The 24,440-nt window shown below is 48.8% G+C and overlaps 1 protein-coding gene across 7 annotated transcripts in view; it reads right to left on the bottom strand.

Moving 5' to 3' along the window:
* Nucleotides 1–4,970: 4,970 nt before the first annotated feature.
* The window catches only part of NPHP1 (nephrocystin 1), a 105,033-nt gene continuing 85,563 nt past the window's right edge, over nt 4,971–24,440 (bottom strand). For 6 of the 7 annotated variants that reach the window (XM_029231812.1, XM_029231810.1, XM_029231811.1 and 3 more), the window contains 3 exons: nt 10,650–10,817; nt 8,313–8,435; nt 4,971–6,337 (listed from right to left, as the gene is read on the bottom strand). In XM_029231812.1, the coding sequence (XP_029087645.1) occupies nt 8,356–8,435; nt 10,650–10,817 (248 nt within the window). In that variant the 3' untranslated portion in view covers nt 4,971–6,337; nt 8,313–8,355. Of the gene's footprint in view, nt 6,338–8,312; nt 8,515–10,649; nt 10,818–24,440 lie in introns of all 7 variants that reach the window. The other variant, XR_003794886.1, reaches the window with a different exon arrangement.

A 24,440-nucleotide genomic window follows, 5' to 3' on the forward strand; every position in this document is an offset into this window, starting at 1 on the left:
TGTCTGGGGATAGCGCTGAGGGGAGGCCAGGCTTTGGGGGTGGAGGGGAAGGCAGGAAAGAATACAAGTCTCAGGCAGCTGTGCGTTCAGCCGCTGTATCGGCCAGCAGACCACGGTGGATTAAACAAACGGAGAGTCGGGCTTCCCTGGTGGCGCAGTGGTGGAGAGTCCGCCTGCCGATGCAGGGGACACGGGTTCGTGCCCCGGTCCGGGAAGATCCCACATGCCGCGGAGCGGCTGGGCCTGTGAGCCATGGCCGCTGAGCCTGCGTGTCCGGAGCCTGTGCTCCACAACGGGAGAGGCCACAACAGTGAGAGGCCCGTGTACCAAAAAAAAAACCAAAAAAAACAAACAGGGAGTCATCTTTCTCACATAATGAGAAAAAAGTTTGAGGAAAGAGGTGGCTATGTTTGTCCAACAGTCTTCAGTGTCTGGGCCGATGTCTTTGCCCTCTCCTTGTCAGTAGCCCGGCCATGGTCTTCTCATTCACGGCGGGAAGGGGACATGGCTGAGCAGTGGGCATGGTGGTGACTGCCCAGCCCACCTCTTCACACTGATGGACACGCCCCCCTCCCTTCTGCAAACGACCTGATACCAATGATTGCCAATAATGGCTGATGTGGGAGACAAAGGCTCTGCCCTCTGGACTCAGGCAGGGCATCCCTGCAGGATGGCCAGCTCATCCACCAAGGCCTCGGCTGCAACCTCATTGCAGGCCACCTCCTCCCTCTGCCTGGTCCTGCGTCCCCCACCTGTCCCAGGTGCATGTCCCAAGAGCCCTCCCTGGTGAAGCTGCATGCACGCAGCTTCGGTCTCAGAGTCTGTCCCCGGGGAAACTCAATCTAAGACAACCAGTGATGTCTGACCCTTTTATCCAGAGGGAAAAATGTTTCCCCAGTCTTGTACCCCACCCTCCACTGGAGCAGGCCTCTGCTTCTCTCTCAGTAGCCGGAATCGAGCCCCAGCTGCAAGGCAGCTTGGGTACATTGCTGCTGTTAGCAATAGCTGGATCCTGCCGGCAAAGGGAGAGCCAGACATGGGTGAGGGAACCCTGACTGTCACACGCGCTTAACTTAACAACTCGGCGCTAACATGAAAGTGAGAAGAAAGTGTGATTCAGGGATGCACAACCTTCCTGGGATGACGTTCTGCATGTTTTGATAAACTGGGCCATATTTTTCTGTTTCCTGTGCTTTGAGAACGTCTCCTTACAGGTAAGGGTCAAGACAAGGAAGAAAACTTGGAGAAACCCTGGGGCTTTGAGCTATGATTTGATACTGCGGCGCTCTGGATGTGAGATCCAGATGTCTTCCTCTCTGTAAGGCAAGGATGCACTGCCTCTGAGGGGGCTGATACAGGGAGGGGGGCTGGTGCAGAGGCCTGGGGGCCGGGGCTGGGAGGGGAAGGATGGGCCAGAGATGACCTTCCTCGCTTGAACCCTGCAGGAGATGCAGCCAAAGGCGCTGGAGCAAGGGTGTAAGTGGGGGACTGGGGCCAATGGGACACTTTAAAGTGGGCAGAAACCAGTGTGCTTCCTGGACGCCCTGGTGGATAAGTTAGAATAAAAGAGGTGTCTAGGTGAGGTCTTTTTTTTTTTTAAAGTAGACAACGTATATTTGGGTCTTGCTTTCTGATCTACTCCCACAATCCCTGCCTTTTATTTGGTGCATTTAAACCATGAACATTCACAATGATTATTGATATAGTTCCATCAATATACTGTATTTTTTTTACATCTTTATTGGAGTATAATTGCTTTACAATGGTGTGTTAGTTTCTGCTTTATAACAAAGTGAATCAGTTATACATATACATATGTTCCCATATCTCTTCCCTCTTGCGTCTCCCTCCCTCCCACCCTCCCTATCCCACCCCTCTAGGTGGTCACGAAGCACCGAGCTGATCTCCCTGTGCTATGCGGCGGCTTCCCACTAGCTATCTATTTTATGTTTGGTAGTGTATATATGTCCATGCCACTCTCTCACTTTGTCACGGCTTACCCTTCCCCCTCCCCATATCCTCAAGTCCATTCTCTAGTAGGTCTGTGTCTTTATTCCTGTCTTACCCCTAGGTTCTTCATGACATTTTTTTCCCTTAAATTCCATATATATGTGTTAGCATATGGTATTTGTCTTTCTCTTTCTGACTTACTTCACTTTGTATGACAGACTCTAGGTCCATCCACCTCATTACAAATAGCTCAGTTTCGTTTCTTTTTATGGCTGAGTAATATTCCATTGTATATATGTGCCACATCTTCTTTATCCATTCATCCGATGATGGACACTTAGGTTGTTTCCATCTCCTGGCTATTGTAAGTAGAGCTGCAATGAACATTTTGGTTACATGACTCTTTTTGAATTATGGTTTTCTCAGGGTATATGCCCAGTAGTGGGATTGCTGGGTCATATGGTAGTTCTATTTTTAGTTTTTTAAGGAACCTCCATAGGTGGGGTCTTGACTCACCCCAGGTGCTTAATCACTACCTCTAACGTTTCTTCTCTGATAAGACACACACACAGAGGAGATAGAGGGTCTTACACGCCCGTTCCAGATTTGTGTGCAGAGATCAATCCCAACACAGTCAGGCTGAGTAGGTTGGTACAAGTTCCTGGGAGTAAAACCTCTGTGCAGGGGAGGTCCAGCGTCACCATGGAAATGTCACCCACAGCCTCCACCCCCCGGCCCACGAGTCACTGAGAGGTGATGGGCCAGCTGCTGTGTAGTGACCAGGCTAGGACAGAGGCAGGGACATGCGGCCTTGGAGATGGTTGACCGAGGGACAGGAGTGCTGGGAATAAGATTCGTCATCTTCTGGTGTCCCAGGATGCACCGGGTCCCACCCGGGAGAATCTAGCAGCAGAACGTGGGGTGTGAGCTCTGCAGATGTCGGGGGACGTCGGCACTGCTCCCCCACTGCCCATCACGTTGATCAAGGGCTGCCTGAGGTCCTCCATGGTCAACGTCCAGCTATCACTGAGATGTGCTCCCTGGCAAATCCCTAACGGGAAGGTCAGTGACAGATTTGGGGGCAGGAGGGGGCAGGAGGGTGAGGGTAACACCCTGTCAACTAGGGATTTTCCATTCCTGCTGAGGTAGACCCCAGAGCTAAGTATGTTGTTTATTTTTCAAATTTTAATGTTGTTTAATATTGTTTAATGTTGTTTAATTTTTTCTTATCTCATTTAAAGATCACAGCCCAGTTATTGGTCAAAGCGGAACTTCGGCTGTCTGGACAAAGCTGCCAATCAAACCTGCTACCAACTTGTTCAGCCAGGGCCATAGAGTGCAGCTGGCAGGACCCTGCATCCCAATGCCCGTGGCCCCAGTGCCCAGCATGGGCTTGAGGCTCAGGACAAGGTTGTGGGATTGAGGGAGGAGATAGATGGGCCCCAGGCTGAGCTCCAAAATGGCAGGAGTGAGAGAGGAGCTGAGCCCCGCCCAGATAAGAGATAGAGACCACATATTCCTTGTTCTTGAGGTCAAGGAGACCTTCCCGACTATACGTGCTCAGGAGGTCCCAAAGGGAGTGATGTCAACCTAGCTATACTCCTCTTTGCTAGAATCCATCTTGGCTAAGAGATGCATGCGCACACATGGGAGGACCCTGAGATAAACCAAATATGGACACAGAACCAGGCAAAGCAAGATAATTGGCCAAAGGAAACCTGGAAGAAATGCCCCATGTAAGTGATTCAAACTACCCTGAGGGTGCAGCTCTCTCTCCCTGAGTCCACCCCTGTGTCTATCCACACGTACTCTTTTTCTTCCTAATAAACACTTTACTTGTTTTGCTACTTTCTCTCTTTGTGGGAATTCATTTCTGCAAAGCCAAAGGGCCAGGGGCCTTGTCACTGGCCATCGTGGTCTCGAGGCTAGGATTCAGTGTTCTCGCTGCCTCGGCCTGACTTCAATCTCTGGCTGGGGAACCAAAACCCTGCTTTAAGCTGCTGCAGGCTGAGGCCACCTGAGATCAGGGTGTCTTAGTCTGAGCTCCCCTGAAGCCCACCCCGAGGCAAGGATGTCGGTGCAGGATCCAGGGAGCCCCATGGGAAAGCAGGGGCTCCCTGGATCCTGCTGGGTGAGGGCCACCCAGCAAAACCCAGCCTGGCTCGGCCCAGGGGGTGCATCCTTCTGCTGGGGGCTCTGAGGAGTCTGGTAGGCTGCCTCGGGTCTTCCCCACAGAAGATGAGAGCTGGGGAGAGTCCTAGCGGGAGAGGACAGCCGTCCTGAAGGAAGGAAGATGGCCGGGAGCTGCAGCAGCCGCAGGTGAACCAGGGGGTGCCAGGGCTCGGGGCTGGGTCCACAGCATGTGCCCAGTGGGTGGGGGGCCTTGCAATGTGATGGGAGGACAGGACAGCACCCCATGAAGGAGAGCAGGGACATGAGGGAGAGGGCTGGGCAAGGGGTCTTCTCCTGCCCCCCCAGGCCTCTGCACCCCCCAGCCCTGGCCAGGGCATCCCTGACTTTGCTTAAGCTGCATGAGTTTGGTTTCTGGAACTTGCACCCAAACTTCTTACTGAAGTGGAAAGGACGCTACAAACCGGAGCCCTGGAGACAGTCTCAGTGTCCCTGTGTAGCTGCCCTAGAAGCAAGGCCGGGTGGGCTGGGCCCACCCCTCCACGGGGTGTTTTCTGTGTAATTGCTGTTGGGACCTGTCACATGGTGGCCCGTTCCAGTGCAGACACCACGAAACCGACCAACTCCAGGCTTTTGACTGTACAAATGACTTCTATTTGGATGTGGTTACTCAGTAAATACTTAACAATGACCATCTCAGATAGCCACCAGACAAGAAAGTGAGAGATGAACGGTGGCTTTTCAAGCTATGGGGGCGATTAGGAAGTGAGCAGGGAATGAAGCCAGAGTTTTCTCTCCGGTGACTTCTCCTCCTGCCTCCCCCTCCCCTTCAGGAGCAGAAAAGAGTCAATACAAAACTGTAAGCCCTAGAATAGGCTAAGACAAGTCCCTTCCACATAATAATTTATTTCATTTCAAAATGGCATCAGGTCCACGCAGTTAAGGGGCTGAGTCCTGACTCAACGTTAGAGATTGAGGCCAAGCAGCTGGAACCCCAGCACAGGGACAGAAACGCCAGATGGCACAGCCTACTTTTGAAAAACATTTACTTGGGAATCCAGCACCTCGATTGTACACTTCTCTGTGCCTTTTCTTTGAGAATGGCCCCGAAGTGCAAATGCATTTGCATGTCCTGGCCCCTGGGAGCCCTTCACTGCAGGAGGCTGGCTGGGTGGTTCCAGGCCCCTCCCAGCTGGACCACTCAGGGATGCATGGGAAACAGTAGGAACCCTGGGATGGGTCCTTTCCGGCCTCATCGATGTCCCACGTGTGACAGGAGCCCAGAGGAGAATCCTGGCATGTAACGTCCTGCCGGCTTCCTTGATGGTCTTTTCTGAGGGACAGGGTGACTCCCAGTCCTTAGGGGGTGGGGTCTGGAGGCCTGACCCAGGCGTCCTGCAGCCCTGCAGTTCTCTGAGCAGAGCGGCCTGACTTACAGTTACAGAGAAGCGGGTTACACCCTTCCCTCCCTGACCCCTCCTCCCCTCCCCCAGGTCTTGCTGTGTAAAAATTTTCTAGAACCAATCGCTTATTTCCCCCACAAATCTACCCTCAAAGCTGATTTTACACAGATTTCCCTTGGCTCCCAAAGCTGGGGAGGAAAGGGGAGGGCATGTGAATGGGGGTCGGGCAGCGTGGGAGGGGGCAGTGGGTTTGGACCACTGCTGAGAAGCAGAGACAGGACCACGGGACAGGAACAAGGTCTGTGGGTCTTCAGATCTGAAAGCGTTGACAGCACCATTTCGATTTTAAGAAAATTATGAAGGTTCCCATAGACCTGCTGTGGGGAATCTCGTTGCTGAGGCAGAATCCCCAAACAGGCCTGATGATGGTAGACCTAGAATTTTCAGTAGTGAGGGCTTACAGATGTTAGTTTTCTAGAAGAGCGAGGTTCATTGTCAGATAATTCCAAGAGACAGTTACTTTCCCAGGCAAAACAAAACAAAACAAAACAAAACAACAAAGCCCTCCTCCCAGCTTTTTCATATTCATCACAATGAATTAAAATGTCCGAACAGATCTGCCCAGCATGCGATTTCATCACTCGTTCTGAAAAGATGGTCTGTTGATCCAGTGATGTCATCGTTGAGCTTCTGTTTATCATGCGGATGGCCCATGTTGAAAACCTCTTTGGGGAGCTGATACTCCAGGCTTTAAAAGAGCATTTCCCATGTCGGCCCAGCTCCCTGCTTCTTCAGTAGTAATAGATGCTGAAGGCGTGGAGGATGTAGAGCAGGGAGGTGATAAAGGCAAATAACTGGAAGAGTCCGGGGAGTTACTTCCTTAGGGATGCCTGCTCCCAACCCACAGAGGCCCTTAGCTGCTGGGAGGCCCTTGTTCTGACCCTGCCTCATCCCCTCCCTGCCCCAGCCCTGCCTGGCTTAAGGACGGCAACCACTGGCCAGCCTCTCCATCCTCCTTGAAACGCTCCATCCCCATGTTCCACTGTGACTGTGCAGCGTCCCTCTCATCTGCAGACGTGTGCTCCTCTACCTGGCCATAAAGTGGGTCCATCTCCATCCCTGCCCTGGACACTTTCCCCCTCTTCTCTCTCTCTCTGTGTCTCTCTCTCTTGCTGTCTGGTTCTGGGCACTCTCCCCCCACCCACCTTCAGCCACTGTCTGTGCTCTGATGACAAGTTTCACTCACTGGTCCAGAAATCAACTCTGCGCACCCACCTCTCAGCCCCTCAGAGCCTCAGAGGCCCCACGACCTCTCTGTGGTCCAAACTGAACTCCTGGGATTTCCTCACAAGCTCAGTCGGCCCCAGGACCCTCATCTCATCCAGCTACCCAAGCCACAAACCTGTGATCCCTCCCACCCCTCCCTCCCCAGGGGTCCCTCCCCAACCCGCCACGTCCAAAGCCATCCCCAGAGTCGCCCAACTGCACTGCCTGAAGATGTCCTGGCCCAGCAGACGACTCCAGCCTCACTTCAACCCCTGTCCAATCACACTCTGTTCCATTCATTCATTCATCCAACAAATGTCTTGTAAGCACCTGTTGTGCTTCAAGAGCAACTGTGGCAATAATGCTGCACAAAATCCAGAAATTCCTGTCCTCCTAGAGCTTACATTTCAGTGGCAGAAGCGGAAAATAAGCAAGATAAACCAGTAGAGTGGTACGGAAGGTGGGGCTAAGCGCGCAGGAGAAAACAAAGCAGGAAGGGGACAGGGAGGGGAACGGCCTCACCCAGAAGGAGATGGAGCTGCAGTGCTTGCCCTGGGGCCAAGGCCAAGGCGAGAGCAGGTCCGGGGTCAGCAAGGAGACTGATGTGGCTGGAACAGCAGAGCAAGGGCGAGCAGCCGGGCTGCGGGGTGCAGAGTGGTGCTGGGCCAGGAACGGGAGGAAGCAGACAGGCCGGAAAGGCAGCCAAAGTCCCCTGAGGCCGCCCTCGTGGGTCACCTCATCCTTCTTACAGTGGGGTCAGCACCCTGCGCCACACCCCTTCCTCCTGCTGCCTGATCCCTGTGGGAGTCCCCGACTGACACAGGACCTTTCCGGTCACAGCGACAGGTGGGGGCGGACTGGGACCCAGCCTGGGTATTAGACCTTCCTGGGAAGGTGTAAGGAAGGTTAGGCGGCTCCAGAGGTGAAATTCCCCAGCTGTGAGCCAGCTGCCACGTGAGGGCGCCATCCCACCGAGAGAGGAAGGAAGCTGCCTCGCGGGGACTGGAAAGGCCGGGCCCTGCTGGCCTAGAGTCTCCGGTCCCAGTGGACCTAAAGTCCAGGGGTCCTGCTCGTCCCATGACTCGCCTGGACCACCTTGCCTCGGATTCCATCAGCCAATATGTTACCCTGTGCACGTCTGTCATTGAAATAAAAGGACACGGGAACTTGAGCCATGCTGAGGAATTCCGGCTCCGTTCCAGCAGCCATGGGAGTCACTGAGGAATTTTCAATAAGAGATGTGTGTTTTGGAAAAGCATATTCTGAGGGTAGCGTAGTGGGTGTAAGGGGGCAAGAAAACCAGAGACGAGAGATGACACCTGAACTTGGCCTTGGTACCCTGCGAGCTTGGGCACACCTGACTGCGTGCGCATGCGTGTGCGTGCACACACAGACACACACACACAGACACACAGACACACACACACACACACACCCCTCCTCCTATCCTGCAAGGCTTCTTCTGCCTGAGGGCTCAGGAACATCTGTTCTGCGGGAGACAGAATTAAGCCTCATGCATTTCCCTCCATGGTGGCAGCTGTCATGTCCTTGTCCAGCACTCACCGAGGCTGCAGTGTTTATGTAGTAGTTTTTCAGGTCCCAGATCTCAGACATGATCGTGGCGTGTACTTGTAAGACGGCGGCACTCATGTACAGGATGCCAGTGGTCCCGTGGTACAGGCTGTCCTGGAAAGATGGAGCAGAGGCCATGGCCACAGTCACGCGGACACGCGAGCAGGTAACTCTTTCCTCTTTGACTACGTAGCTAGGAAGAGGGGGCAAAAGAGACTAGCTTGCTCACGAAACTCCTGCTTTTTTCTTTTGCAGTGTTTCTAATGAAATTTCTATGTGGTGAACAATAGTGGATTAATATACTGCAATAATAATACCAGTATGAACATCCATTTATTGAGTGCTTCTTCCCAGCCAAGCTCTAGGCTAAGCTTTTTCCCCATTTATCTCATTTAACCTTGTCAACTATGAGGTCGGTACTATTTATCGTTAGTGCCATTCTGAGGAAAGAGAAGTTCAAGGTTAAAGTCAGTGAATAAAAGCTGAGCCAGGATTTGAGCCCAGGCCACGTTAACACCAAGCCTGTGCTCCTAACCATTAGTGTTATGAAGACCTGCTGTGTGCTGGGCGCTGTCCTAACAATATACACATGCGTCATTTCATCTTCACAGCTAATTTCATAAGGCTGCTACTATTAACATCTCCACTTTACAGATGAGAAAACTGAGGCTTAGCTGACACATGGCAGAGTCGGGCTAATCTGACTCTAGATTTCAGTTTTTGAACCTCTATGTGAAACTCTCAGCCGAGTTTTCAGTACCACTAGGATGTCATAGTTATCAATTCTGGGAGAAATGTCATAACAGGTAAATCGGCATTTTGCAGCCCCTAAAGAATATTCATCAGTAGATGAAAGAAAGCATTAAGAGAAAAAGTTGTTGGGGTAAAGTTGTCACAGAGGGACCACCAGTCACTGTGTGTGATGTGACCTGAAGCCACTTATGAAGCGTTCTTGCCAGAAAGGTTTAACCCATCTTCAGTTTAGCCTATAGATGCTAACTTCCAGCTTACAGAAAATTCAGGGACTAGACGAGCAAATCAAATCACACCAGGAAGAAGCAAACAAACCCAAAACGTGGGACCTTCTACAGGACACCTGACCACCCAGTTTCTTCAGCAAGTCCCCGTCAGGGAGAATCATTCTAGATTAAAGGTACCCAAGAACCATCACTACCAAGTGCAAGTGGGCGTGGTGAGGACCCCGACTCAAACAGGCTAACTGCAAAAAGACGTTTCAGTTACAATGGGGGAAACCTGAATGTGACCTGCGTCTTTGATGATACCGAGGAATTATTGTTAACTTTATGTAAGTGTGATAATATAAGAAAATTTGTGTATTTTTTGGAGGTATACTGACGTGTCTGGAATGGAATGACATGATGTTTGGGGTTTGCTTTAAAATTCTTCAGGGGGAAAAATAAAGGCTAGGTGAAGCAAGTGTGATAAAATCTTGAAAATTCTGGAATCTGGGTTATGGTTACATGAGGGTCCATAAAATAATCCTCCCTACTTTTTGTATATGTTTTGACTTGTTCAATATAGAAAAAATTTCAGTGGTTATCGAGATGATGGGATGAAAAAAATTTAACAACATAATATTAAACGAAAGACTCTACATCCAAGATTATTGGTTCAGTGCGATTTATACATTTTGCATAAAATTTGCCGGGAATATGGAAGAATGAATTGTGATAGGTGATTGTGGTAGGGTCTTGAGATTGGGGTGAGTCTTTTTCTATAGCCTTTCCTCCAATGCTGCTCCAATGATTTTACCATAAATTAAATCTAGAGGGAAAACGCTTCCAGATGCGCTTGCTGCAGGAGCAGACAGGCCATGGATATTCCCTAATGAGGGAGGCAATAGGGGGAATACAGTGAAGGATGGACTCTGGCAGAGGAAAGCTTTCATTCCGACCTAATAGTAAACACATTCAAACAAAAAGTCGGGGTTCCCTAGGGCAGGGGTCCCCAGCCCCTGTTAGGAACCGGGCCTCACAGCAGGAGGTGAGGGGCGGGGGGAGTGAGCAAAGATTCATCCGCCGCTCCCCATTGCTCCCCACAGCTCCCCATCTCTCCCATTACCGCCTGAACCATTGCTCGAATCACCGCCTGAAGCACCTGCCCACCCCCACCCCGGTCCGTGGAAAAATTGACTTCCATAAAACCGGTCCCTGGTGCCAAAAAGGTTGGGGACCGCTGCCCTAGGGGCCCAGGCCAGGAAAGGTCTCTGGTTCTCCTTCCCGCCCAGAGGGCCTGTTGTCCTCACCACACCCAGGACATTGGCCTGGGAGGAGCCTGAGGGCCTGGGTCGCTCTCACTTGTTCTTACCAGGATTTTCCAGGACTCGAATCTTTTGTAAAATCCCAACACATAAGACAAGAGGAACATCAGGGAGATGAGGAATGAGGTGAGCGAGACGTACATCACCCATCCTTGTAGCATTGGGTTTGCTACCTGGGTGGCGGCCACCAGGATCCAGACCCAGCACCCAAATATCTGTAAGAGAAAACCACAGAAGAAGGGGCTTTATTTGCTGGTGCGGGGCACGTTTCCCTTTGCAGGTCACCTCCCTCCTCCTCTGGCTCTGGTTAAACGCTCTTCAGGTGAAGTTAGGTGGGATTCAAGAGGGAAAAGGGGAAGGAAGGCTGGCCCCTGAGTCAGAGTAAATTTTGTTAGGAAATACACCTGGTTGACACAGGAGTTTCCAATGGAAGGACTTGGCTAAATTTGGGCTGTGGATGTGTCTTCTTGGCCCAAACAGTGTTGGCATATAGAGTTTTTGAAACATTTCTTCATAAGTTGCCAACATTTAAAACGGGATATTTCACACGAAAAATTCAGATTTCAGACATTTTCTTGAGAAATCCATAGTTCTGGCCACAGTGAACCCATTTCCCAGGCCAGAGTAGCCTGAAACCAGTTGTGACTGGCTCTTTAAAAAGGACCTGGAGTTCTCAGTGGATCACATCCCCAACCTTCCCAATCCCTATGCCATTGTGTGGCACATTCCCGGTTGCTCACTTGCACTGTGGAATAGTATTCTCCTTCTGGCTCCCTTCATCCACTGACAGTGTCTGTCTGGCCCTGTGGATATTTGGTTTGGAGCCTCCTGTGTATAGTATCTGACGCCCTGGAGTCAGTTAGCAGTTGGGCAATACAGTTCCATTTAAATCACCTCTCAACTCTGTCTAGCCACTTATTATCCCTTTGGCGGAAAAGCCAAAACTTTTTCCTGTTGCCTTGGGTTCTGCATTTGTTTGCTTTGGGGCTGGGCTTGCAGCCATGTTGGTGAGCCCAGGGAGGAACTAAATGTCCACCAGACAGCACATTCAGTTAGAAACCTGGAGGACAAGGGTTTACATGCACATGAGCACCAAGGAGTTTTGTTCTTGGTTTGTCTCCTCTCCTTCCTGGCCCTCCTGAGAATGTCCTGGCAAGTCTCCTGGGTTCCCCCTTGTTACATCTGTGCTTTTAAGCACCACATGGGCTGGCGATCCCAGGAACCCAGTGCAGGGCATCTGTCTCTCTGCAGCCTTCAGCCCTGCATGCCCGCTTGATGTCTCTACTTGGACATCTCTCTGCACTTGTATGACCCCTCAGAGCAAGTGCCTCATTACAATTTGCACCCTAGGCACCCCACTTGCCTCCCCCCACTCCTGGCCCTCCCCCTCAAGCTTTTCAAGTCTAACAGGTACAAAATCTGAACTCATTGCCATTCCCCAATTCCTTCAAAACCCTCATCAGCACCTCCTGAGAATGATCCTTCTGAGGAAGAGAGTTATGGGATTGGGAACGAGTGTACAGTGGCCTCCAAAGATAATGATAATGTTCTATTTCTTTCACTTCATAGAAGGCACATGGGAGTATATCTTTTATTAAGTAATACAATAATTCTGAAAAAGAAGAATTTGTTGGACTCTGAGATCACTGGGGATTCGGAGTGATGGGAAACAGGGAGCCAAGGATGTCTCTTGGGTTTGTGGTTTGGAGGATTCACACTACTAGATTAAAAAAAATTTTTCTCTAAAGTTACAGCACTCAAAATAGTTGTCAGTGCAGGTGACTCACATTTCTGTCCATCTCAGGAGAAAGCTCATCCCCTTCCCTAGTTCTATTGCCTTTTCACACAAATTTTATTAAAAATTTTTTTTACTTAAAACAATTTTTTTATTTTACTTTTTGGCTGTGTTGGGTCTTCTTTGCTGCTCACGGGCTTTTCTCTAGTTGTGGCGAGTGGGGGCTACTCTTCGTTGCGGTGCGCGGGCTTCTCTTTGCCGTGGCTTCTCTTGTGGCGGAACATGAGCTCTAGGTATGCGGGCTTCATTAGTTGTGGCACGCGGGCTCAGTAGTTGTGGCTTGCGCGCTTAGTTGCTCCACGGCAAGTGGGATCTTCCTGGACCAGGGTTAGAAGCTGTGTCCCCTGCATTGGCAGGTGGATTCTTAACCACTGCACCACCAGGGAAGTCGCTCACATAAATTTTAGAATCAGGTTGTCAATATCTACAATATGTATCTGATGATTTCGATTGTGTTAAATCTATAGATCAATTTGGGGAGACTTGAAATCTTTACTATGATGAGTCTTCCAGTCCATGAACATGGTATGCCTCTCCAATGATTAAGATGTTCTTTGACTTCTTTTATCAACGTTTTGTAGTTTTTAGCATACAGATACTGTACACATTTTCTTATAGTTACACGTAAGTATTTTATTTTGGGCGAGCTATTGTAAATAGTGTTGTTTTTTAAAATTTCCATTTCCCAGTTTTTCCTTGCTAGCAGATAGAAATATGATTGACTTTTTGTTTGTCAATATTGTATCCTGCAACTTGCTAAACTCACGTATTACTTTAAGGAGGGTTTTGGTTTTCGAGGGGGAGGATGTTATTTGGTAGGTTCCTTGGGATTTTCTATGTGTCTCAGTAGATTTTAATCTTTATGATTACTAATAATATTGATTCTATTTTCATATGTTTCATGTATTTCTTCTTCTGTGCAATTTTTTATTGTTGTTTTTTAATTGGTTACATATTTCTTACAGGTGTGTCTTTTTTTAATTGATTCATAGGAATTCTTCCTAATAGTGTGGATCTCATTAACTGTTATAAATATGGCAGATATATTCTGCCAGCATATGTCTCTCACATTTTTTTCTGTTTTGTTATACTTGTTCATTTGTTTTATTTTTTAGATTCCACATATAAATGAAATCATACAGTATTTGTCTTTCTCTGCCTTATTTCACTAAGGATAATACCCTCCAGGCCCACCCATGTTGTCACAAATGACAATATTTTATGGCTGAGTAATATTCCATTGTGTGTATATACCACATCTTCTTTATCCATTCATCCGTTGATGGACACTCAGGTTGCTTCCATATCTTGGCTGCTATAAATAGCACTGCTACAAACACTGAGGTGCATATATCTTCTTGATTAGTGTTTTTGCTTTCTTTGGATAAACACCCAGGGGTGGAATTGCTGGATCATATAGTAGTTCTATTTTTAATTATTTGAAGAACCTCCATATTGTTTTCCATAGTGGCTGCACCAAGTTATGTCTCACATTTTATGATGTCTTTTGGTGAACTGAGTTCTTGATTTTAAAGTAATTGAATATGTTAATCTTTTCTTTTATAGACTGTGCTTTTTCGGTCAAGTTTAAGATTGCCTTAAGAAATGAAGATATTCTTGCATCTCTGATATTCTTCTGGGATCACTTTCTTTCTTCCTGCAATACAATTGTTAGTAGCTTCTTTAGGAAAGGTCAGATGGCAGCAGTCAGTTTGTCAGAAAACTGTCCTTATTTCCCCCCTGACAATTATTTCCTTAGAAGGTATTTTCTCACGGTGTTCTACATCTTTCCATAGTATTCCATTTTGCTCCAGCTTCATTGCTGCTGTGGAATCTGTCTTAGGTATATGGATGCTTTTAGAGTCTTCCTGCTGTCTCTGGTGTTCTGCAGTTTGTGCAATAATGGTACAGGGCGTTGAGGTGTTGCGTATCTTTTCATTAATTTTGCTTGGTATTTATTTTATATTCAATATCTGATGATTCCATTGTCTTTGTCTTGGTAGCCTGATTCTCTAGTTTGTGGCTTCTGTTAACTTTCATTCCTGTTCACTTTTTCCCTCCCATGTTTATTGAAGTTTGATTGTGATCACGACTGCGGGTGTAGCTCAGTTCTGAATGATGCTCTTGGAGAATTTCTGGATAAACAACTCCACTTACTTTTGTCCAGCTCGGCTGAAAGATATGCAGCTTTCAGGTCCTGCTTTTCTGGGACTAGAGTTCTCATCTTACAAATAAACAATAAGGCTCCCACTGCCATTGTCCTGGAGAGGAAAAGTACGTTTGAATTTATGGAGAATTCTCAGGTTCTTCTGAAGAGAAAGGCACCAGGAGGAGAAGCCAGAATAGACCAGAGAGTTGACAACAAGTCACAGCTTCCTAGGCTCTTGTAGGGCTGGGCAACACCCCCGGAAGCCTGGCCGCCTCTGAAAGCACCAGCTCTGGGAGCACATCTCCCCAGACCTCAACAAACAATCTCCAAGTGAATTTTGGAAGTCCTAGGCTGGGCCTGGGACTGCCAGTGAGTGAGCCAGGGCTGCCCTGTCCTGAGGAGGATGAGAGCCGCTGTCCCCAGGCTCTTGCCTGTTGATCCCAGTGACCGGGGAGCTGATGCTTCAGGGAGGTGCCAGGGCTTGGCTTGTGGGTACCTGCCAAGCACCTTCCCCACCAAGCCATGGGAAGTGCATAAAGATGCTGGCCCACCGCCAGTACCCGAACAATGCCGGCTATTAGCGGGAATAGCATTCAGGAGTCAGTGACTGCACAAGAACCTGTAAAATTTTAGTCTCACTTGAGACCTCCGAGGACAGACAACGGTCTGTGCCATTCACCGCTGTATTCCTAGTTCCCAGCACAGGGCCTGGAACAAAGAAGGTGGGAAGGGTATCAAAGAGCATTCTTTCAACTGACTCAGTGATAAGCCCACCACCGCCTCACATTCACTAGGGGCTTTACAGTTTATAAAATGCACTCACTCAGACGGCCTCGTTTCTGTACAGCAATTCTCACTCCCTTGGGCTTTTCTAAGACCAGACAGCTGCCACTTGACACCTGCCGCCACTTACTGGCAGCTCACCTGTGCCAGGCCCCGGGGAGCGGGCGAGTGTGCCTCAGCCCCAGCCAGCCTGTCAGTGCTGGCAAAGGGGTCCCCGCCCAGCTCCTGCCATCAGAGGCCACCCTGGGCAGACACTGCTGCATGCACGCAGTCTACATGTCCCCACTTCATTCTCACCACAGTCTGTGAGGTGCTGCTGCCCTGGAGGGGACTGAAGTCTGAGGCCACGCAGGGCACAGGGTAGGGCACCTGTGCTGTCTTGCCTCACAACCAGATTTCACACCCTAAAGGTAGGGCCTCTGAGCATTTGGGAATCTACTCAAATTGCACGGCAATCTTCTTGGCGTAAAGGTTGCATAATCCATAATCAACATTACAAAGAGGAATGTTATTTACTTTTTATTTCCACACCCTCTACCTTCTGAACAGTTGAAGGGACCAGGGCCAAGGACAAACTCCAGGTGAACTGAAACCCAGTGGAGTTTGTTATCCTGTTTCTGTCTCAAGCAGCCTAGGTTGGATTCGTTACAAGGAAGGCAATTTCGAGTATGTGTCTTGACTTTTTTTTTTTAACTTATATTTAGCTTTCCAAATTTTCTTTGGCAACCTAAACTGCTGTCTCCTTTTAATCCTCATTTTATATTTCTCAAGAGCAGGAGATATTTTTAGATGTTTGGGGCTGGCCTTCAACTCGGAAGAATATTTTATTAGAGGCAGACATTTTGAGCAAGTGTATTTCAAATACAATTCTGGCAAATTCTTAAGCCTGTTCCTTAAGAACAAACACAGATTACTCATCTATGCATTTTCTTTTTTTTTTTTTTTTTTTTTTTTGCGGTACGCGGGCCTCTCACTGTTGTGGCCTCCTCCGTTGCGGAGCACAGGCTCCGGACACGCAGGCTCAGCGGCCATGGCTCACGGGCCCAGCCGCTCCGCGGCACGTGGGATCTTCCCGGACCGGGGCACGAACCCGCGTCCCCTGCATCGGCAGGCAGACTCTCAACCACTGCACCACCAGGGAAGCCCCATCTATGCATTTTCTAAAGGCTGAACCTAAACTGGAAAGGATCACTTAAGGGAGGATAGAGCTTAACAAGAAGTTTATTAATTACTCATTCTTCTCTAGAACATGGAGAATAGCTCCCTCACGTTTAGAGAGCTAGTTAAAGAACTAGAGGATGAGAACTGGGGTAACAGCACCCAGATGGGAGCAATAGCTGATTCCATGTCTAGGGTGAGAAGCTGGGCATGATACCTCATCACAGCAGATAGCAAAGGCTTCTGGGGTTAGGTCAGAAGGATTCAGAAGGCTCCTGCTGACCAAAGATGGGACAATTTGACCTCTAAATAAATATAATAACTACTATGGGATTGGACTATATCAACCAAGTCGCAAGTCATGAGTTGAAAATGATACTCTTTAAAAAGCCCTACTTTGGTCACTTTTGGAGGATGCTTATTATTTTGGAAGGCAGCTATGTTCACCACTATACCGCCAATAATTATTATTTTGAAAAATGCTTAACAAAGGAAAAGAATTAAGCCAAAAATATGGCATAAGGGTAAGGAGCTTTTAAAATACCTAGATTCCTGAGTCTTAACCCTCAGAGCAGCACCCTGAGTCTTGCTACTCCTGGAACCATCCGGGGACTTTGAGGAAGCCCCAAGGTCTGGATCCTGCCCCAGAGATTCTGATGGAACTGGTGAGGGAGGCTGCGCTGTTAAAAGATCCCCAGGTGATGCAGCCAGGACTGAGAACCCCCAAAGCCCCTCTCTGCTTCCAGGCTCATCCACTTCAGTTCATGAGACAGGAAGCATCAATGTTCCTGGATTCGAATCCTACCTCTGCCTATTGGGCAGGTTATTTAACTCATCCATGCGTCCATGTCCTGGTCCATCAAACAGAGGAGGTGGGGATGGCTTCTCTCTCCTGGTTTCTGTGAAAATTAGATGAGTTTCTCTGGGACAGGGTGAGTGCTGAGTAACCATTTGTGGCCATGTTATTAGCTATAATGAGATTGGAGGGAATCTTCCCTGAGAAAGACCCAGAAGTGGAAAACTCCAAGGCCAGCCTTCCTGAGGGATGGGAAGTTCACTTCTGTCAGAGCTGGAAGACTAACCAGTGGGGTGAGTGAGAGCATTTAGTGGGCACAGACCCTTTTACGGAGTTGATGAAAGCTTTGGTCACCTAGAAAAATGTACCGATGTATGTGCACGATTTTTGTCTACAAATCTTGGGACTCACAGACCCTCAAAGCCCACCTGCAGCCCCCAGGTTGAAGTCAATTGCCATTGCCATCGCCAGGTTAAATAACGGTGCTGTCAGCCAATCCACTATTTTGACAATATCGATCAAGACATTAAATGCACATATGGTTTGACCCAGTAATTTCACTTTTTGGAATTTGGCCTCTAAATAATGCACATGCACAAAATGATGAATGTATAAGGTTGTTTATTAAAGCCTTGCTGCAGAAATAGAGACACAGATGTAGAGAACAAACGTATGGACACCAAGGGGGGGAAAGTGATGTCGGGGTGGTGGTGGTGGGATGAATTGGGAGATTGGGATTGGCATATGTATACACTAATATGTGTAAAATAGATAACTAATAAGAACCTGCTGTATAAAAAATAAATAAATAAGATAAAATTTAAAAATTCAACCCCCCTCCCCCCAAAAAAGCCTCGCTGGCTACAGAAAGATAAAGAAACATCCCAAATGTTCATTCAGACGGGGCTAGTGAAAACAATTATGTCTGCACAATGGAATGTTCAGCAGCCTTCATAAAGAATGAAAACTCTGTATCCCAAAATGCAACAAGCTCTAAGAACTGCACAAGGCAGAGAGCAGCGTGCCCAGTATGCTATGATTTATATAGAAAAAGAAGAAAATGTATGTGTGTGCGCTTGTGTATTATGTGCATTTGTTTGTAGATGCACAGAATGTTTCTGGAATGAGACTCCATAAACCAATCAGTGCCCTGGCCTCCTGGGAGGAAAATTTCTTGGCTCAGGGACAGGGTTGGGAAGGTTTAAACTAATCCAAATCACCAACATATACACTGAAAAAGAAAGAAGAAAGACGCTGTGCTGGATGATGGATGCTCGTTTCAAAAGTCAAAAGATTTTGTAGCAACATGGATGGACCTAGAGATTGTCATACTGAGTGAAGTAGGTCAGAGAAAGACAAATACCATATGATACCGCTTATATGTGGAATCTAAAAAATTGGTACAAATGAAGTTATTTACAAAACAGAAATAGAGTCACAGATGTAGAAAACAAACTTATGGTTAGCAGGGGTGAAAGGGAGGAGAGGGATAAACTGGGAGATTGGGAGTGACATATACACACTATTATATATAAAATAGATAACTAATAAGGACAGCACAGGGAACTCTACTCAATACTCAGTAATGACCTATATGGGAAAAGAATCTAAAAAAATTTCAAAGAAGAGTGTATATAGGTATATGTATAACTGATTCACTTTGCTGTACACCTGAAACTAACACAATATTGTAAATCAACTATACTCCAATAAAAATTTTTAAAAGAAGATTTTGAATGGGAGAGACAAAAAGAGAATTGCCTTTCCTTTGGGGAGAATTGCCTTTTCTTTGATCTGTACACCTGGACAGAGCAGCAGAGAGCTGAGGGGCCTCCGAAGGGCCCATGCAGGGGCTGGGCTGCCACAGGGCAGTGAACTTCACACCCTGAGAGCTTCTGAAGACAGAGCTGCCCTAGGGATGACCCCATGTGAGGGGGGTAGGAGGAGCCAGAAGACACCTGGCTCAGGTCTGTACCTGGGCTCCTGGCTGCACCTGGCAGGTGTGGTCCAGGTGGGGCAGACCAGGTGCTGAGACCCGGGAAGAGATGCTGGCGATACCACAGGTGATACTACAGGTGGCAGGTTTTTCTGCATAGCTGGGCGGTATTTCAGCCTGGCTGGTCCATTCACCACCAGCACTGCATTCCTTTTCTTGCCACTCGCCTTAATATCTTCATGAAGCGTTCGCGGCCCCTCCTTCCCTTTCCTGGTACTCGGGTGAGCGCAGACTGCACCATGAAGCCTCAGAAACTGCAGGCTGGTAGGAAAAGGCCTGACTGGAGACGGGGAGGCCCAGGAGGTCAGCAGTGCCAAGTGCACTGGGGGCTCTCACCCATTCTGATGACCTGGGAGGAACGGGCTCCGTGAAGGACAAGTTCTGGCCTTGTCCACGGTGGGAACCAGAACTCCCTGAGGGCTCCCTCTGATGCTGAGGTGTCTCGAGATGACGAAAATGATGGTCCCTCACATTCAGGTGTCCATGGCCCACGTTGTGTGAGTCCAGGGTCTTTTGGCCATGGCTTACCCCCCTCCCCTTTAAAAAAAAACTGTGGTAAAATACACTGAACAAAATTTACCATTTAAACCATTTTTAAGTGTACAGTTCAGTGGTATTAAGTGCATTCATGTCGTTGTGTAACCATCTCCACCGTCCATCCATCTCCAGAATACTTTTCATCTGGCAAAGCTGACACCTTGCACCCATTCAACAATAACTTACTACTTCCCCCCTCCCCCAGCCCCTGGCAACCATCCTTCTTTCGTCCCTATAAATGTGACTCCTCTAAGTACCTCATATGTGTGGAATCACAGAGTATTTGTTCTTTTGTGTCTGACTTATTTCACTCAGCGTATCGTCCTCAAGTTTCATCCCTGTTGTCAGAATTTCCTTCCTTTTTAAGGCTGAATAATATTCCATTATACCATGTACCTATTTTGTTATCCATTCATCCATCGATGGACACGTGGGCTGCTTCCAACTTTTGGTTCTTGTGAGTAGTGCTACTGTGAACATGAACGTACAACTACCCGTTTGATGCACCTCCTTTAAACGGGAAAAATAAGAGGAGATGCATCCAGGGGCTGCACTTTGGACCCCATCGGGCAGTTCTGGTGCAAATGCCCGAGAGACACAGCTCCTTTGAACACAGCACCCTCTATTTGTGCCACTGTGGCCAGAGCACGCGTCCCTCGGGAGTTTGGTACCGTCCACTCAAAATGCCTTAACTCCAGGGCGATTTTAATGGCTTAAACGGCATGCCAGGAATTAGATCTGTTATTATTTTTCAACCCTAATATTTTAAATTGATTGTAAAAATAATGTTAACAGCAAAGGAATTTTTTAGTTTGTTTCTTCCCAGGCCTAGTGCCGGTGTATACATATTCTTTATAAAGTTGTAAATCACAGTGAATATACATTTTGTATTCAACTTTTCATATTTTTCTATTTTGCTACGTGGCTCAAGGTAGTTCTGTAAAGTTGCCCTCAGCACTGGCAAATTTCGTTGTGAATCGTGAAGCATTGCTCCTGGGAAAATACAGAGCTAGGTTCCTGTGAGATTGTGGTCACAATATTTTCATCAACTGATCAACACATAACTTTGTTTTATGTGTGTTTCTGTTTAAAGACACCTTATTTCAATATATACTGTTGTTCCATTAACATTGAGCTCTCAGCCAACAGCTCTATAACTATAAGCTTATCTAACACGTATTTTCTACACAAGGCAAATCACTGCCTTGTCAAACTCAGGAACACTAGAAATAAGCTCAGCAGAGGACTTGGGGCTATTTTAAACAGCAAAATCACCAACCAAAAGCACAAAAATATGCATGACATGGCACTAAACAGACCTGGGAAAGGACCTTGTTTACAGTATGAGCTGTAAGAAGGCAGCTATCAACCTCAGGTTTACCGTGTGTGTCTCAAATTTGCGACTTAAATGTTTTTCCACTCTGCACATGTCCTCAAATGACAGTGACAACACTACAAGTATTGATTTGGGGGTTACACATACATTTTAGTAAGTGAATTTGCAAATGCAGGATCCGTGAGTAATGAGGCCTGACTATACTTTCAATGCCACCATTACATTCCATCAAGTTGATAAAACTTCATCTACTCAATGAGGCCCCAGGGCAAGGAGGTTGGATGTTTCTAGCTTTTCCCTGTTATAGATGATGCCACAGTAAATAACACTGCAGAGATAGTTGTCTTTTTAAAATTCTTTCTGTGGAGTGAATTGCCCAACTGGGCGTACTGGTGGGTGGCGTGGGGAGAGAGAGGATGTAGTGGGTGACTTTCCAACATGCGTTAGGTTCAACGCATCCCTTGGCTGGGACACATATGTGACCGCCCTGGCCAGTGAGATGCAAGCCTTCTGGGGACTCCTGGGAAGGGCTACTTCCTGCCTCAGTGATGAGACAGTTCCACTCTTACTCTGGCCATGGCTGTGTCTGGTATTAGGCCTGGAGCGATGATGAAAAAGAGGAGAGAGAGAAGGAAAGATGGATCCACAGCTGCACTGTCAAAGAACCAGCCCAGGCAGAGCCTGCCTAACTTCGGGCTTCCCGGGACATGAGATTGTCTACTTCCCTTCTGCTGGAGCCGGTCTGAGCCAGCGACAGCTCTTGTCATAGCCCTGCTGAGGATGTGGGATGCGAGTCTGCACACATCACCCACACCTCTCACCTCCTCACTGGCTCCCCGTGACCCCCAGGCCACACTCGGCCACCACCCAGCAGGCTCTGCCTGTGCCAGTCTCCCTGAGGCCGCTGCAGTGACTCCAGCATCGGGCCTTCCAAATGCGGGCTGAGATCTGTTAGTGGGTGTTGAAGTCCATCTAGTCACCACCAGCATTAAGAGGTTAAGTAGACTAGCAGCAACGTGGATGGACCTAGAGATTATCATACTAAGTGAAGGAAGTCAGACAGAGAAAGACAAACACCATATGATGTCACTTATATGTGGAATCTCAGAAATGATACAAATGAACTTACTACAAAACAGAAGCAGACTCACAGACATAGAAAGCAAACCTATGGTTACTAAAGGGGAAAAGGGGGGAGGGATAAATTAGTAGGAGTTTGGGATTAACAGATACAACCTACTATATGTAAAATAGATAAACAACAAGGACCTATTGTCTAGCACAGGAAACTATATTCAATACTTGTAATGACCTACAATGGAAAAGAATCTGAAAAAAAAAATACGTATAACTGAATCACTTCGCTGTATACCCGAGGCTAACACAACGTTGTAAATCAACTATACTTCAATAAAAAGTAGCTTGTTTTGAAAAAAAAGTTAAGTAGACTAGAAGAAAAAATACAGTGCATTGTCCATAGACAGGGAAATACTGTTTCCTGAATCTTTTGTTTCAGTTACACACACACACACACACACACACACACACACACACACACACACGAAGTTGCCATGAAAATACATTTCTTCAGTGCATCACGGTCAGCTGTGGAAACCCCAGCTCTAGCTGCCTCTGTCCCTCTCCACAGTCCCTCCCTGCACTGTGCCAGCGGGCGGACACTCAAAGCCCTGGCAGCCGCTGGCTGCGGCCGGAGCCCCATCCTGCGTCCTGGGGGGGCCACGCTGAGGCCTGTGTGGGAAGCGTGAGCCATTGACAGGGACGGAGAGGGGACGGCGGGTTGTCAGACACGTGGGGGAGCCCTGGAACGTCCCCTATCTGCGGTGACGGCACTTAGCATACAGGCACAGGCGGCCTCCACAGCTCGGGGGGTGGGGCCCAGCCTCTTCCAGGCCGCACCCCGCCCCTCCGTGGGGTCAGGCACCCCTCAGCAGTCCTCCCCCGGCTGCAGGCCTCCCTGTGGGCAGCGCAGGGCCCCCAGTGCCCACGTGGGTCCTCTTTAGCACCCACGAGGCCACTCCCATCTCCACATCTGGGGCCCCCAGCCTGTGAGGATCTCTGGGCTGGCAGGTCACCTCCTCTGACCCGGGAGGAAACCGGTTCTGAGAGGCGGAGCGACTTCCCCGTGGGGGCGTGGCCGGCCTGGGCTGCCATCCCGGACCCCCAGGCCACCCAGGCCACTGCCAATGCGTGGAAGCGCTACGCTCCATAATTCAACCCAGGACCCTTCCATACACCAGCCGCTCCGTCCTGACTCCCCGAGTGAGAATTTTCTCTCTGTGGCTTTAAGGTGAGCAGGAAGTTGCTGGCCCAGGCCCCTTGGCCTCCGCGTGAGGACCCCTGTTTTATTCGGTCCACCCCAGGAACAATGGTGCGGGCCAGCGCTCCGCCCCCGGCAGAAGAAGTCATATCCGCACCCCTGGTACCCACAAGGGCTCGCAAGACTGGGCTGGCCGCGCGCCAGGAAATCAGCCCCTGCCCTGGGGTGTGAGCCTGGGAGCGGCAGGATGCCGCTGGGAGGGGCTGGTGAGTCAGCGGCCAGGCCACCTCTGCCTTCCTCCCCCCCGCCCCCCCATCGGCTTCCTCCCCCAGACATCTGCTTCCTCCCCCAGGACCGCGCCCACCCATTCAGACACCCACCCCCACTGGACCCGCTTCTCATGGAGTCAGCAGTCCAGGTTTACGATGTAACATAAACTAAGATGATAAAAACCTTCTTATTACTCTAAAGTCTAAAGGGCTTAAAAAAACAAAAACCTAAGCATTTTAGGGGCAAATTTGTTTCCTTTTTAAAAAATATTTGAGCACCTTAGAAAAGTTAGAAAGTACAGAAAAGATATAAAGAAGCAGGATAAATACATCCCGCTCCCCCCAGTGGTCCCCATTTCCCAGGCCTCCCCCCTGGTCTCTCCCTCCTTGGCTCCCACTATGTTTATTAACCTTGGCTCCCTTCACACGTCCCCAGGAAGTCCCCAGATGAGCCCTGGAATTGGGCTCAGGGGAGGGCCCCACCTTCTCCTTCCCTCAGGAACCGCAGACATCCTGTGACTCGTGGCCATGTTCCTGCCCTTCACCAGGCACCGAGGACCCACTCACTCTAGTTCCAGTTGACTTGCTCAGCTTGCCCTTCCCCTGCTTGTCTAAGACCAGACCCTCGAGGGCAGGGACCAGACCAATTGTCACCTCCTCCAGGAAGCCTCTCCTGACTACTCCTCCCCAGTCCCTGAGCTCCTGGATGCAGGACTCTGACCTGTGGTCTTTGCGTCCCCG

Source organism: Monodon monoceros, unplaced genomic scaffold (assembly GCF_005190385.1).
Source record: "Monodon monoceros isolate NGI ecotype Baffin Bay Population unplaced genomic scaffold, NGI_Narwhal_1 Super_Scaffold_19, whole genome shotgun sequence".
Lineage (NCBI taxonomy): Eukaryota > Metazoa > Chordata > Mammalia > Artiodactyla > Monodontidae > Monodon > Monodon monoceros.